The sequence below is a fragment of the Nanorana parkeri genome, unplaced genomic scaffold, assembly GCF_000935625.1.
Source record: "Nanorana parkeri isolate BGI_ZX_2015 unplaced genomic scaffold, ASM93562v1 scaffold933, whole genome shotgun sequence".
Classification (NCBI taxonomy): domain Eukaryota; kingdom Metazoa; phylum Chordata; class Amphibia; order Anura; family Dicroglossidae; genus Nanorana; species Nanorana parkeri.
The window spans coordinates 121576-136132 of NW_017307201.1; the positions used below are offsets into that span (position 1 = coordinate 121576).

At 39.9% G+C, this 14557-nt stretch overlaps 1 protein-coding gene across 1 annotated transcript in view; it reads left to right on the forward strand.

The window, feature by feature from the left end:
• The first annotated feature begins 8008 nt into the window (after nt 1-8008).
• Nucleotides 8009-14557, forward strand: part of LOC108795108 (alcohol dehydrogenase 4-like) — a 21595-nt gene continuing 15046 nt past the window's right edge. Inside the window, exons 1-2 of the mRNA XM_018566299.1 lie at nt 8009-8081; nt 13070-13171. Coding sequence (XP_018421801.1) covers nt 8064-8081; nt 13070-13171 — 120 coding nt within the window. The 5' untranslated portion in view covers nt 8009-8063. The remainder of the gene's footprint in view (nt 8082-13069; nt 13172-14557) is intronic.

Consider the following 14557-nt stretch of genomic DNA (forward strand, 5'->3'; position numbering starts at 1 on the left):
TAGGGGTCTCAGAGACCCCTGATGTCTCAATAAAGAAGACCTGTCAGTGTATATTGGCTATCACATAGGGGACTTGTTACCCACTATGTGATAGCAATCAAGTTAAGTGTAAAAAAAAAAGTTAAAAAAAATGAATGTCCCATATAAAATAAAAAAAACACCCAAAAACGTTTTGAGTCCCCCACCCCCCACGTGCACGCACTTATAAACGTAAATACACGTCAGGTGCGCCTACGTGCAAAAACAACGATTATGCCACACATGTTACATATCGCTGCGAACGACGCAGTGAGAGCAATAATTCTAGGCCCATCAATCACTGATTACACTAAACTGATGAGCGGTAAAAGCTTTTAAAGCATTGCCCATGGAAAATTGTAGGCATGCTAGTTTCTTTGCGATTTTACGGGTGCACACAATTTTAAAGCTTTTAAAGCACCTCTTAGTGAATAGCCCTGCAAATGTATCTGAGTATCACGTTTTAATAATATTAGATAGAAACATTGCAGTTTTAAGTTAATTAATGTATTTGTTATGTACAATGTTCTTTGAAATCACAATAAAAATGATCTTGAAAATAAACATGATATATACAGTATCTCCTGAGCTTGTGTTCATTAGCATCTCGGTTGACACATACCTCTGACTTATTCATTCCCACAAGGGAAAATACTTATACTGCAACCAAAACCAGTATATTAACAGTGTGAAGTCCTTTTGAATATTATATGCAGATCAAACCTGCACAGATAGGAAGAACCCTTGTTACCAGAATTACCTTGTTATACTCCACAGAAATAATGACTCCATAAACACTAAATGTATCTGTGTATCAGGTTTTGAAAATAATATGCCACTTAATGTATTTTTATTACGCTTCAAATTTAGATCTTTTTATCTTTCAAATTTCAAAGCTTCCAGAAAATGATTAAAAACAAATTCAAAGCATTTCCTTCAGATATCATAGTGAGGACAACTGCTACCTAATAGTATGTAAAGGTGGCATCATATTTTAAAGAAGGGTTAGATCATATGGATAGCTACCAGCTATGCATACATACAAACACAAGAAGGACAGTGTTATGGTTACCCACAAGAACAAAATAAAACTCAGATTTAGAAACTGCACATTGCATAGAGGTATATTTATAAAAATAAAATTCCCAGAGCCATTCCTTGTGAAATTGCATGTACATTTGTTTTTTTGTGTTTGGAGGCAAATACAAATGTAAAATCAAGAAAATACCACATTAGGGCCACGAGTTTTAGCTGAGAGGCATAGAAAATAAATATTATATTATTATACAGGATTTCTATAGCACCAACAGTTTGTGCAGCGCTTTACAATATAAGGAAGACATTACAATCACAATACAATTCAAGACAAGATGGTAAGGAGGGCCCTGCCCATGAGGGCTTACAATCTAAAAGGGAGGGACAAGTGATACATGAGGAGGTAGCTGTGAATTGTTTTTCGAACATGATGGTTGAGTGGTTAGTTTGAGGTAGGATAGGCTTCAATGAAGAGATGAGTCTTAAGGGATCGCCTAAAGGCAGTCGGAGTGGGAGATAGATAGAAATACTTCTTCCCTATGCTCTCACCTCCATCAAGTGCCCATCAAAAGTTATTTTCCTGATATTACATTTGACCTGAAAGAAAATGTAATAACAACATGTGATTGTGACTGCATTTGCACATAACAAATGTACATGCAGTTTAGCAGGATGAGTGGCTCTGCAATTTTTTTATCAATTACACTCCATGTTTCTTAGAGGGTAAGTATACTCAAAACTCATATTTCCATTGTTGGTAGGGGATAGCAGGCTAAATTACTCACGGTGTATGCATTTTCTTAGGGGATTTGGCAGCTAAACTTGCTACAGCTGAATTCCAAATCTTGCCCATCTATCATTGTCTTTAGGAGGAGGTTTCATTACACTGAATATTTTATTCATTCTATATCACAGAGAATGCAGCAAGTACTGTTGCTAGACTTTACAACAGAGGGGGAAAGAGTCAAGTGGACGATTAAACTCACCATGATCCAGTTTTAAACAACACATCATTTTTGAATGGGCTTACCCTATGAATCTGTCAATCTGTTTTGAGAAGGAACATTCAAACCAATAGCTTTGATACAGGACATGGGCTGGATACAGGACATGGGCAAACATTTCTTAGCAATAAAGTATGTGTTTAAAAAAAAAAAAAAAAACTATGCTTCAAATTCAGCAAACTGATAAAGCAATACTACTGCCACAATACAATAACAGATCACCAACAGATACCATGTAGTGCTGTAATACATTTAGGACATACTCGTATTTTCCTAATATAGGCTTTATCTTGAATAGATAGCAGGTAAACAAAGATATTGATTCTGCAAAAACTGAATATTCAGTTCCTTAATATTCCTTTTCCTACAAAACTAAATCAGCTACAGAATAAATATAGCTGCAAGAACAACATTGTTTGTTCCCAAGTAGTTGGTGATAACATTTAGGATTGGCAAACAAAATAGAATTAATTACATGAGATCCTCTATGTACAGTTGTGATTTTCTCCTTTGTACCTGGCAACGTTTATTGTGCTGACCAGATATAACTACAGCTGGCCAGAAATTTTAATTGTGTGCTGCCATGGATGCAGTCATATGATCAAGTAAAATTAATAATGCATGCACACACTACGTGTAAATTACTGCTTTTAACACAATTTTTACTCTTTATTTTTTTTACTTTCATTATTTAGATGTCATTTTCTATTGCAACAATTTTTATCAGTTTCCCAAAAATGTTAACAGAAAAGCCCACGCAGGGGCATAATAAGAAAACATGCTGTGGAGAGAGAAGGACGATGTGCCAAGCTAGAGGGGACCATATACCACCAGGTGAGGTCCTTAAATTATGTTTCATATGTTGTTGTGACTTGGAAATGTAGGTATTCAAGGTATTTGTAGGCAGACAATTAAGCTGGGATTGTAGAAATGGGTTCAAATTAAGTTCACTGAGCACTAAAGTTATATTTGCATATGCCTAAAAATCTTATGAGCCTTGAATCTTTCTCTAATCTCAGCCCAGCTATAGACAATGCCATCTTTGATGCAGGAGCAGAGATAGGGGGACTTTTGGGAGGTCCACCAGCAGAATGCACCAGGTGACTCTAAATCAAGTAAGAAGGATGGGTTGCCCAGTTGCCCAGTAGCAGCAGTAGATGTGGGTGGGGAGATACATTTACTGAAATATTTAGTAGAGTCCCACACAGTTAAGTTATGCTGCATCAAGAGACTCATAGATTATGGCCTAGACTGTGAAGGGGGCCAAGGGAGGGCCCAAGGAGTAACAGGAGAGAAACAGTAGGCTTTCAGGTCGACCAACAGGGCAAACAAAGAAGTCAGTGGGGCAATCTGGGCTGCCGCATAATATTTATGGACATTGGGGACTCCAAGACCCCTTTGGCTTTTGTATATGAACATAGTATGTTTGGCAATGCTTGGTCTTTGGATGCATTTCATGATATGAATTTGAAACGATCTATGGGGATATGTCGGGACTGGGATGGGAAGGGTGTGAAACAGATAAAGGAGCTTTGTTAAGAATATAATCTTTATAGAACTGATTTTCCCGATCCAAGAGATGTTATATTTAGGACAAGAGGATAACAAATGTTTAAGACTTCAAACGGACGAGACATAATTTGCTGAGTATAGAATTGAAAGGTCATGGGTCAGGTGTATCCCCAAGTATTCTAAGTGGAAATCAGACACTTGAAGTTAATAGAGGGGTCTATTCACAAAGCTGCCGAAGGATCTGGCCGTAGCTTCGGCCGATCCTTCGGCTAGCTTCGGCACCAGGACCCCTTCGGTTCAGGAGAACCGAGGGGGTGCTGTACGGTGTAACAACCAGACCCCACAGGTCTTATTTTAGGTGGAGGATCACAGCTGCAGAAGTATGAGGAGGGGGTGCAATCCTACACCACAGTGAATTTACAGTCTTATGGTAATGAGTTAGGCAACAATTACTTAGCATGAAAAATAGATGAGGTTTTATTGTAGGGAGCAGTCCTTTTAGATTAGTGGGGTGAAGGATGACAACAATCAATGGGAGCAATCAAGTTATCCCTATGCACAGTTCTATCAATATGCAAGCATTTGGAAATCACAGTCTGTGGTATGCTTACTGCTATTTTAGTTGATAGGAATGATAAGGAGAATGTTGGTGCCCTCCGGTGGATCTTTAGAGTAACTGCAGTCCAGATTGTAATAGTCCTTAAAGCGAGGTTGTAACAGCAGTTGATATATTGAATTCCATGGAATTACTCTTGTTTATGGTCAACCCCATATTTTGGAGAATTTCTGAAGAATGAAGAATAAAACAGCTAGGGAAATAAGGGTTTGCCTTAGAGAAAGAAGCGTGTCATTTGCAAATAAGTTAATCTTAAAAGAGTTGGGAACCATAGCTACACCGTAAATAATATCTTACACATAGTTACCCATATTTCTGCATTAGAAGCTTCTGCACCTGGGCATAACTTTTATTAACCCTTGCAGTGTTGTTACCCCCGCACTGCAAGGGTTAACTGCTCATTTTTACCTAAGTACCAAAAAAAATTAAAGTTATACTCACCTGAACCGTGGAACTGGCTTGCTTTACGGCTGGCCTTTTCAGCCGCTCTCCCCCTTCGCTGCAGCAGTCTACGGTTCTGTAACTCATGATGAGTTACAGAACCGCAGACTGCTGCATGATGTTCTATACACAGTGTATAGATATGAGGACGCTGAATAACATTCCAATGTTTCAGCATAACAGGAGAAAGGCTTTAGAGGCTTAGTGGTTCGGGTGAGTATAACTTTTTTATTTTAGCACCTAAACAAAAATGAGCAGTTAACCCTTGCAGTGCCGGGGTAACCTTCCTGCAAAGGTTAATAAAAGTTTTGCCCAAAGTTCTTCTTTAAAGATAATGTTAAAAGCCTACAGTGCCAATCGAATCACACACAAGAATACACATCTTTAGAAGGAAATATCTCTAAAAAATTATCTTCACTCTTTTTCTAACTCCTCAACTTCCCCACCCCTGCCAGCCACCACCTGGCATTTTTTTTTTTTTAAAGGAAATTATCATTTACCCTGTGGTCCCAAGCAAAGCATTTTCTTCTCGACACATTTCTACTGTATGAATTGTTTTTTATCCCTGGGAATTTGAAAGCGCCAGTTTTTGGCACAATGAGTTGTGGCCAACCCCAATGTCCCCTCACTTCTCCTCAATTCTCCATGTGAAGATTGTGTAGGTAGGTGAAGTCTTGAAATAAAAAGTCTTGAAAATCAGCTGTTTGTAAAACAATGATCACTTTAATGGTGTATGGCACAAAACATAGACAATGCATTTCCGGGGATTAGGGTTCCCCCTACTTTTAGACTTTGGTAGACTAGTTTTAGATCTGTTGTTCATAAAGTTCATAGAGTCTGTGTCTTAATATAATATTGTCACAGATTGGCTGCAGAGCTGATCTGTGCTTCACTGCTTTGCATTTGTTTTTTAACTTTTGCTGCTGTAGGTCTGCTGGCACCTGTGGTTCCACAAGCTTGTGCTCTGCTCCTGCTGCACTGATCTAGCAGCTATGGGTGTCGCCTGCCTCACCTGATGGTTAATATACCTCCCTTCCTGCTACTTCCTGTCCAGCCTACCATGTGTCTCCCTATTTAAATCCCTCTCAGACCAGTTTCTGGTTGCTTGAACATTTGTTCCTGAGCCCCTTCCGTGCAATTATTCCTAACCTGACTTCTCGTGGACTGATCTCTTGTGTATTGACTCAGCTAGTTCTCCAGATTACATTTGTCTGCTGCCTGCCCTGACCTTGGCTTGTTATCTGGATCTCCTTTTGCTCCATCCATTCATCCGTGCCTGCACTATGTCTTCGGATACTATCCACAGGAGCAGGGTGAACCTGGGGGTTGTGACCTGGGGTCAGCATGCAGCTAAGTCCAAACTCCCGTGAGGGGGTCCCTGGCAGAACAACGGCTGGCCCTTAGATTTCACACCCTGGGGGATCCCGTTTCACCTGCTCGCCTCTGGGCTCACATCCCTCGTACCGTGACAGATATTAGTGTAACAGGGTGTTTGTTGCCACTGCAGGGACAACAGATAATCCAGAATTCCAATATCATATTAGGACATATATGACACCACAGAGTTGTTGGTGTCAATAGCAATTGTAAATCCTGCAGCCCCTTATGTGTTTCTATATTGCATAGGTTTCATAACAGTAAAGTGCCTTTTCATGCTTCATGTCCTAACTTTTTAGGACACAGTCTTGGCACGAACAAAAGTCCTGTGCCTACTGTGGTCTCATTCATTCCTATGGCTTGTCTGTACACCTCTGGGTAGTTAGGGATGTAGTGAGCATAGACAAGCCATATGAATGAAATAAAATACAGTGCAGTAAACAAAGGACCTGGCCAGAACTTTTTTGGTGCAAAGGTTGTTACCACATAAGACCACACAGTGTAGATCTCTGAAATAAGACTGAAGATACCATAAGTATATTGCTAGGTGAATTATACTGTGTGGGGAGCCTTAAAGCACAATTTCACTTTAAAGCTAAACTGTAGACCCCAAAGTATAAGTATTTTACATAGTTACATAGTTACATAGTATTTGGGGTTGAATAAAGACATACGTCCATCAAGTCCAACCCATATAGGTCCACGCATCATCTCATTCTTAGGGATACTGGTATCCCTGGATATTACGGTCCCTCAAGAAATTGTCCAAACGTTTCTTGAACAAATCTACACTCTTGGCTGAAATCACTGCCAATGGCAGTGAGTTCCAGACCTTAACCGCTCTTACTGTAAAGAACCCTCTTCGCCCATTGTGCTGGAATTTTTTCTCCCCCAACTTTAGGTGGTGGCCTCTAGTCTTTGTAATGGAGTTAATCTCAAAGAATTGTTGCCAATGTTGCTGTCACCATTGAACATCTTGTACATGAAAATCATATCCCCCCTTAATCTCCTTAATTCCAGCGTAAACATGTTTAAGGTCAGAAGCCTTGTCTCATAGCTCTGGTCCTCCATTCCCCTAATTAGTTTTGTTGCCCTCCGCTGGACCCCTACCCCTACTAATAAAATATGTAAGGTTAACACATAAAAAAATAATTTGTATTAACTTAATTCAATGATGCACTGTTACTGCTAGAGAATGCCACCATCATCTGGTCTGAGGAAGTACAAATTGATATCATCATAACTACCTGGGTTTCCGAAAAACTACAGGTGCTGTGAAAGTGACCAGCCCTGCTGTATATCACAGTGGTGCACATCTGAGCAGTCACACATTTCAAAGGCAGGCACCTGAACAGTAGTTATGGCAAAACACTCAGCACTCTACTTATCTCAACAACAGCAATCCATGTGGTAACACATTGCTTTTTACAAAACATGATACATGTGCATTTTACTAAACCAGAAATATTTACTGGAATTCAGCTTTCACAAACCGCTTTAATTCTTGACCTTAATACTAACCAAATGTAACCCTTAAAATAAGCCCTAACACTAAACTAACCCCTTGTTCTGTATATTCACCTTGGCCTGTTTCAGGGACATTTATGGCAAATCCTCATATTTGTGCTGGTAGCTCTGCACCAAATGATATTAAAATACTGAAGTTGTAGTTAATTAACATTTTTTCCACTAATAATGCCTCATCTCTCATTCATTTGTGGTGCTTACTATTATTTTTACTTATGCATCTTCTTTTGATTTGTAAATATTCACCCAACTTTTCTGTGCAGCATAAAACAATCTGGCTAAAGGTTACATTTTCTGCAGAATAAATATGTGCTTGCATTTTAACAATAGCGTAAGTTATATTTGTTTATGACCAGTTGTGCCTTTTTATTACACTGGTGTTATCTGTACTGAAGTATAGTAATACCAAGGGAGGAGAGGATTGGGAGGGCTGGGGGCTGGAAAAACAGTGGGATATTTAAACCATATCAGGCAGCATTCTGCGCACTTGGAGAAAACAGCCTGCACATACAACATCTTGCAGAGACGTCACAATGAGCACAGACGGGCAAGTAAGAAACCATACTTGTTTGCCATTAAATATTATGTGTTTAATTTCATCTGCTCTATTCTAAAGGCCACACTCTCATTTCCACTTAGTCACACAACACAAAACAACAATTAACCTAAATTTGCAATCATGCAGCACAGACTAAACAATCACATTCTGAGTACTGATATTGAAACAGTTCATTTGTATTCTGTAAGAAAGTACTGTAGAAGTAAGTGACAGGTCTGTACTACAAAACACATTCTTACTGGGCAACATGATTTACTATATCCAACACACACACTGAGTAAACTGTACTTAAAAGAGATAGCAGCAGCACCGGAGTATGGAAGAGTCATATGATCATAGTCTATGTGTTGATATAGTTATTTACAGATCTGTTTAACACACACAAATGCTTATTGCTATTAAAGGTAAAATATATGGTGTTAATGACTTTTTGCCTGCTGAAAACAAGCTTACTATCGTTAGGCATATGCTTAAAATAATTAAACTGAAATGTTAAACTAGTAAAGTGGAATTCCATGTTTTAAAATTATTAGATTACCAGACCCACTGTAAAAAAAATATTGCCAATCTCTATTTACCCTCTCCATGCTCCAGTACTGTCCCCAACTTCCTCCTTGGTCCAGTAGCAGCGATCTTCTTCGGACAGAACTACACTTGCGTCAGTCTGCCCATTTTTTGTGTGACCTCCAGCCTATAGTTTACATGCCCTCCTAGGGGACATGTCATCATGCAGGCTGGGCCTACAGTACCCAGTACTGAGCAATGCCACTCAGAACTGGAAGAATTATTGTCCTTGCCAGTATAGGCGGAGGAAGTACTGATGACATATTTGAATCGACTTAAAGACTGCAAGAAAAAGGTATGTATAGCTTTTTTTAATGAAAACACTTGTGGGGTTGTCAAAACGCTGGAGTTTCGCTTTATGCATAAAATGTATTAAAACAAATATTTGCTATAAAACTTTAAAGCAACAGCTGGACCTCTGTGTTGTTTATGCAAAGTCTAAAGCTGCCCATAGACACAAGATGACATTGCCCAATCTGATGACTTTTAGCGCCCAGACAAACAATCAAGTAGGTTCGAAAATTGTTTTAAACTATTTTTCCTACAAAGCAATGTTTGGAGTCTCCTCAATCCTCCTGATCCTTCCCCTCTCTGTTGACATAAGCATACATTTATAGTCGTGCCAAGTGTACATGTTTATGAAGTATTCTGCAGAGGGTATAGCCAGAGTGGGGTAAGTGTGTGCTCAGAAATCCTCATAATATGTTAGTGACCAGTGTACCAGAAATTATTTGCAGTGACTGAGTATCAGAAAAAGATATTGGGGACAGAATGTGCTTCAACCTCGGTTAGTACCCAGGGCCAGATTTCCCACTAGGGAACGTAGGTATCTGCCTACAGGCATCCTCCACAGAGGGGCACCATCAGATTTCTCTGCCTACAGGCTCCTGCGAAGTAAATCCAGCCCTGCACACAGTGCACTGGTAGATGTCCGTGGTCTCTATGCCGACATATGCACAGTGTCTCTGTCACCCGGCCGCTTCTTGCCACCTCTTCCCCGGTGCAGCTAGCAAGAGAGGCCAGGCTGGCAATTGTGTAAGGGGGGCACAGCCGCCTTCTCCTCTGGGCGTCACATCTGGCGCTGCCAAAGGACAGCACAAACAAGGACAAGCCGGGGTAGAGAGCATCGATCAATGGCAGGTCACTGATCACCGCCTGAACGCCGATCAGTACAGGAGGATGACCAGAGACCTCTCTGTGCAACCGCAGATCGACTTAGATTAACCCTTCCACCGCCAACACACTGCTCTTCAAATTCTACCCATGTCTCTGCCAATCCTGCCTGAGTCACTTCTACTCACCTTCTCAAACTCCTGCCTTCAAGACATCTCTTACCTTGTCCGCATTTCCCCTTACAAACTGTCTAGCGCTCAACAACTACTAAAACATTGCAAAGCATTATATTGCTATATAAAACATTATACACATATTCCTGTTGTTTCTTGAAACTGCTGTATTTGCTTTTCCTATTCAACTGTATGTAGCTGGTATTGAAAACATTTACAGTGTTATTGGGTGATAATATACCAATAAGTAAAGCTGAACCCCAGCCTTAATTAGTAATGCAAATTTCAGTAATACGTAATGCAAAGTTCAGTAGTAACGTAGAGCTCAGTAGTAATGCAGAGTTCATTAATAAGTAAGGCAGAGTTCAGTAGTAAACAATGCAGAGTTTAGTAGTAATGCAGAGTTCAGTAATAAGTATTGCAAAGTTCAGTAGTAAAGTACAGCTCAGTAGTAAGTAACACAAGTTCAGTAGTAATGCATATCAATGATGATATTTACCGATCACCGCTCTGCCACGCACAGAGCCGCTGTCATCCTGAAACTGACAGGATGACAGCGGCTCCGATCTCCTACCCGCTCGGCCATCCTCAAAGTGGGGGGGGCAGACGAGGGAGTGCTGTCATATCGGATGGCCAGCGGTGAGGGGGAGAGAAGCCGCGCCCCAGGACGAGCTGTGTTGGCCGCATGGCGCCCTTGTTGCCATGGCGCCCTGTGCGGCCGCACAGCTCGCACACCCCGAAGGCCTGCCATGAGTGCATGACCATAATAACAATGGGGATTGTGATTTTTATTGGGTCTTCGTTATAGACCTTAGCAGACTGCAACTTATTCTTGTCATTTGCAGCCAAACTGGCTGGGCAACAATCTGTGACAGAAGTCACTAGCCATTTATAAACAGCATGAGGTTGCTGTATTTTTGTACCTGTACAAAAATGAATTTGCAAAACATGTCCAAATCTAATGCAAAAGTAACTATCAACACTATCCAAATATTAAAATTGTCAAAATACATGACGAGAATTATAATGACAAGTAAAACAGAACACTGCACCACTGTAGGTCTGACAAGGCATCAACATTCAAATTAAATAAATGCAGCTAACGACACTTATATAAAGGTCATATCTGTCAACATATATTTCTTAAGTCTAATTTTTCTAGAATAAAAGAAGTGCATCTACAAAGTCTAAAATGATTGCCATTTTATTTAAGAGACAAAGAAAATATCCAGCACCAAAAGGTTTTACACAGTGGAAACATTTTATTGCAAAGTATAAAAGTGTTTGACAAACAGCAGACTATCTAGGTATTTCACCAATTTGTGATCTTAGGTAGACGTCTGAAAAACAACAGACTATCTAAGTATTTCACTTATTTGCACACATTATATCTGTTACACTCAAGGCTGCTGCCATCTACATTTCACAATATAGGTCATTTCAAGGACTTACAGTAGGGTTGCCACCTTTTCTTCAAGCGAAACCCGAACACTCAATCGACGCGTGGACATTTTTTTGGGAGAATGAGTCGCGGCTTATTCATATATACAAATTGCCGCCAATTCGTATGTAAATATCACAGTTGAGACTATTTTCAGTGGGGGGCCAGTAGCCCCTATCTTCATTTTGGTTGCCCCTGTCTGCCTGACATCTTGTGTCCAGGTTTCTGCTGCCATGAAACCTGGACACAGCATTCAAAACCCGAACTGTCCGGGTGAATCCTGGACAGGTGGCAACCCTAACTTACAGGGCTATTCACAAAAGGGTGAAGAGTTAGGAGATGGCAAGGGAAGTGAACAATCTAGGACAAAATAGCTGATTTGGAAAAATTCTCCAATTCAGCTCACTTTCTGGTTCAGCTATGCTGTCCTAGATTGCTTCTGCCTTCTCCAAACCCTTCACCCTTTTGTGAATAACCCTGTTAGTCTAGCGGCTTGAGCAAAAACAGATAATGTATGTTTTCACTTAAAAATGTTGGCTGTAGATTCTGAAAACAAAATATCAACTGTAAGATATCTTAAGGCTAACAGTCTAACTCCAGACTACAGGGATTTTAGTAGGGTCTTGGTGCAACCTTGGGCACCTATATTAAAATATTGTGTGACTTGTAGCATACCATGAACTGAGGGTGAAGCATTTTTTGTTCCCCTTTTAATGCCTTTTTTCTCCTTCTTTCTCTTTATTGGTCTCCCTCACTTCAGTTTCTTCGCTCTTTTCTGATGTATTACCTCAGAACCTGTGTATGGTATTTTGGGGCATTTTACAGGTAGTTTGGACCCCTGTCAAGTGCTCTGTAAGAATCAGGTCTAGAAATCTTATAAACTGACATTTGACTGTGGCTGCCCATTGATTTTTATGGCTTCTTTTAGTGAGCCCTCTCACTGGCAAAGTTGTTGAGTTATGATTACAACGCTACCCAAAAGTTACACTGCATGGCTGTCCTTCATCCAGCACAATATCATCTAGGCTTTTGAATGGAGCTATTAAACAGGAACTGAACTATGCACTCTGTCTGGCTTTTTTGTGGGCACGGCTTCCAATAGACTAATCGTTAGTATTGCTGATGGTGTCCCTGCAGCTTATCTTTGCCCCATGACTTACCCAACTCTATTATGCACTGTGTCTTGATGGAGACAGGGTTTTGCTTCATCATGTTAGATCCTCTAGCAAGGAGCACAGTCATCAGCACACTGGTGAAATCACAAAATCTCACTTTAAATCTCCTAAGACTTGAAGTCAGAGATGCAGTGCTTAAGACCTCGCACTATAGATATTATTATACAGGATTTAAATGGCACCAACAGTTTGCGCAGCACTTTACAATATACAACTTGAAGCTGTATTTAACATAAAAAATGTAATACATAAAAAATGTAAAAAATATAGCTATAATAAAACCACATTATATACATACGTATATGCCTGATCTGTTCACATCACTTTACATTTTCTTCAGCATTTATATTCTAATAATTTGGAACATTAATCATTACAAGTAAAACATTTGTGGAAAGCATTTAACACAGGCACAAGACTATTTATGTTAACCTTTGTTATATAACATCTTTAAATAATGTCTCTGAGATTTTCACAGTAAATCATCCTTGTGTTTACTTGGCATTGTTGGCAGGTTATCAAATGCAAGGCAGCAGTAGCCTGGGAGGCTGGCAAGCCCTTTAGTATTGAGGAAATAGAAGTTGCTCCTCCAAAGGATCATGAAGTTCGGATAAAGGTAACATTTATTTTTGTTTTTCCAATGTCTGCACAACTGAGCATTATAAGTTATCTAATGCAATCAATCCTGTGTTTAAACTAAAGCCCTTAGCAGCCCCAGCAGAACCAAAAGATAGTAAGAGTAACTGTATATAAAAACTATAAAAACAAAAGCTATATTTTTATAGACAGTGCTCAGCATAAATGAGTACAACCCAACAGATTTCTGAGAAAACCTTTAATTATCCTTTGTCACAAGGCCCCGAGAAAGCAAATCATTTCTTTACACAAGAAAGGTGAAGGCTACAAGAAGATCAGCAAAGCTTTACATATCAGTCAGAATACTGTAGCAAACGTGATATACAAATGTAACAAAGATGGAAACCATCTCACAGAGACGTCCAGGCCGTCCATGGAAGTCAAAATCGCCATGCAAGTTCACTGCAGTTAGCTAAAGAAGTAGAAAGACAAACTGGGTGATTGTTTCCTGTGACACAATACGGTGTACACTGCAGAGGAATGGCATGCATGGTCCACGAAGAAAGCCCATGCACAAAAAAGCACGCCTACAATTTGCCAGGGCCCATGCTGCCAAAGAAGAAGACTACTGGGACTCTGTACTCTGGAGTGATGAGACCAAGATCAATGTTTTTGGAACTAATGGCTTCAAAACTGTATGGCGTCGCAAGGGTGAGGCGTACAAAGAAAAATGCATGGTGCCTACAGTGAAACATGGTCTTGGCAGTGTCCTTCAGTGGGGCTGCATGAGTACTTTTGGTGTCAGGGAGCTGCATTTCATTGATGGTATCATGAATTCATAGATGTACTGCTCTATATTGAAAGAGAAGATGCTACCATCACTCAGTGCCCTTGGTCGTCGTGCACTTTTCCAGCATGACAATGATCCAAAACACACATCTAAGGCAACTCTTTCTGAAGAAGAACAGGGTGAAAGTGATTCAGTGGACAAGTATGTCTCCTGATCTGAGCCCAATCGAACATATATAGGGAATTCTGAAGAGACAAGTTGAGCATCACTCTCCATCCAGCATCCAGGCTCTAAAAGAGGTCATTCTTGAAGAATGGAAAAATATAGCTGTTGCAATATGTCGTCAACTTTTTCATTCTATGCCTAGAAGACTTGCTGCTGTCCTTACAAATCATGGAGGTCACACAAAATACTAGATGTAGTAGTTTTTGTTGTGGGGTGTATTCATTTTTGCTTCACCTAATATGAGTAAAACTGAAGATTCTGTAAACAAAGTTACATTATTACCGTACTTTCATGTAATGAGCTAAACAAATGTTCTTTAAAACTCGGTTTTCTAAAAAGTTTGGAAATTGGTCTTGTGTTCACTGAGATACTGATTAAAATCTTACTGTTCAAAGGGGTGTACTTATTTAT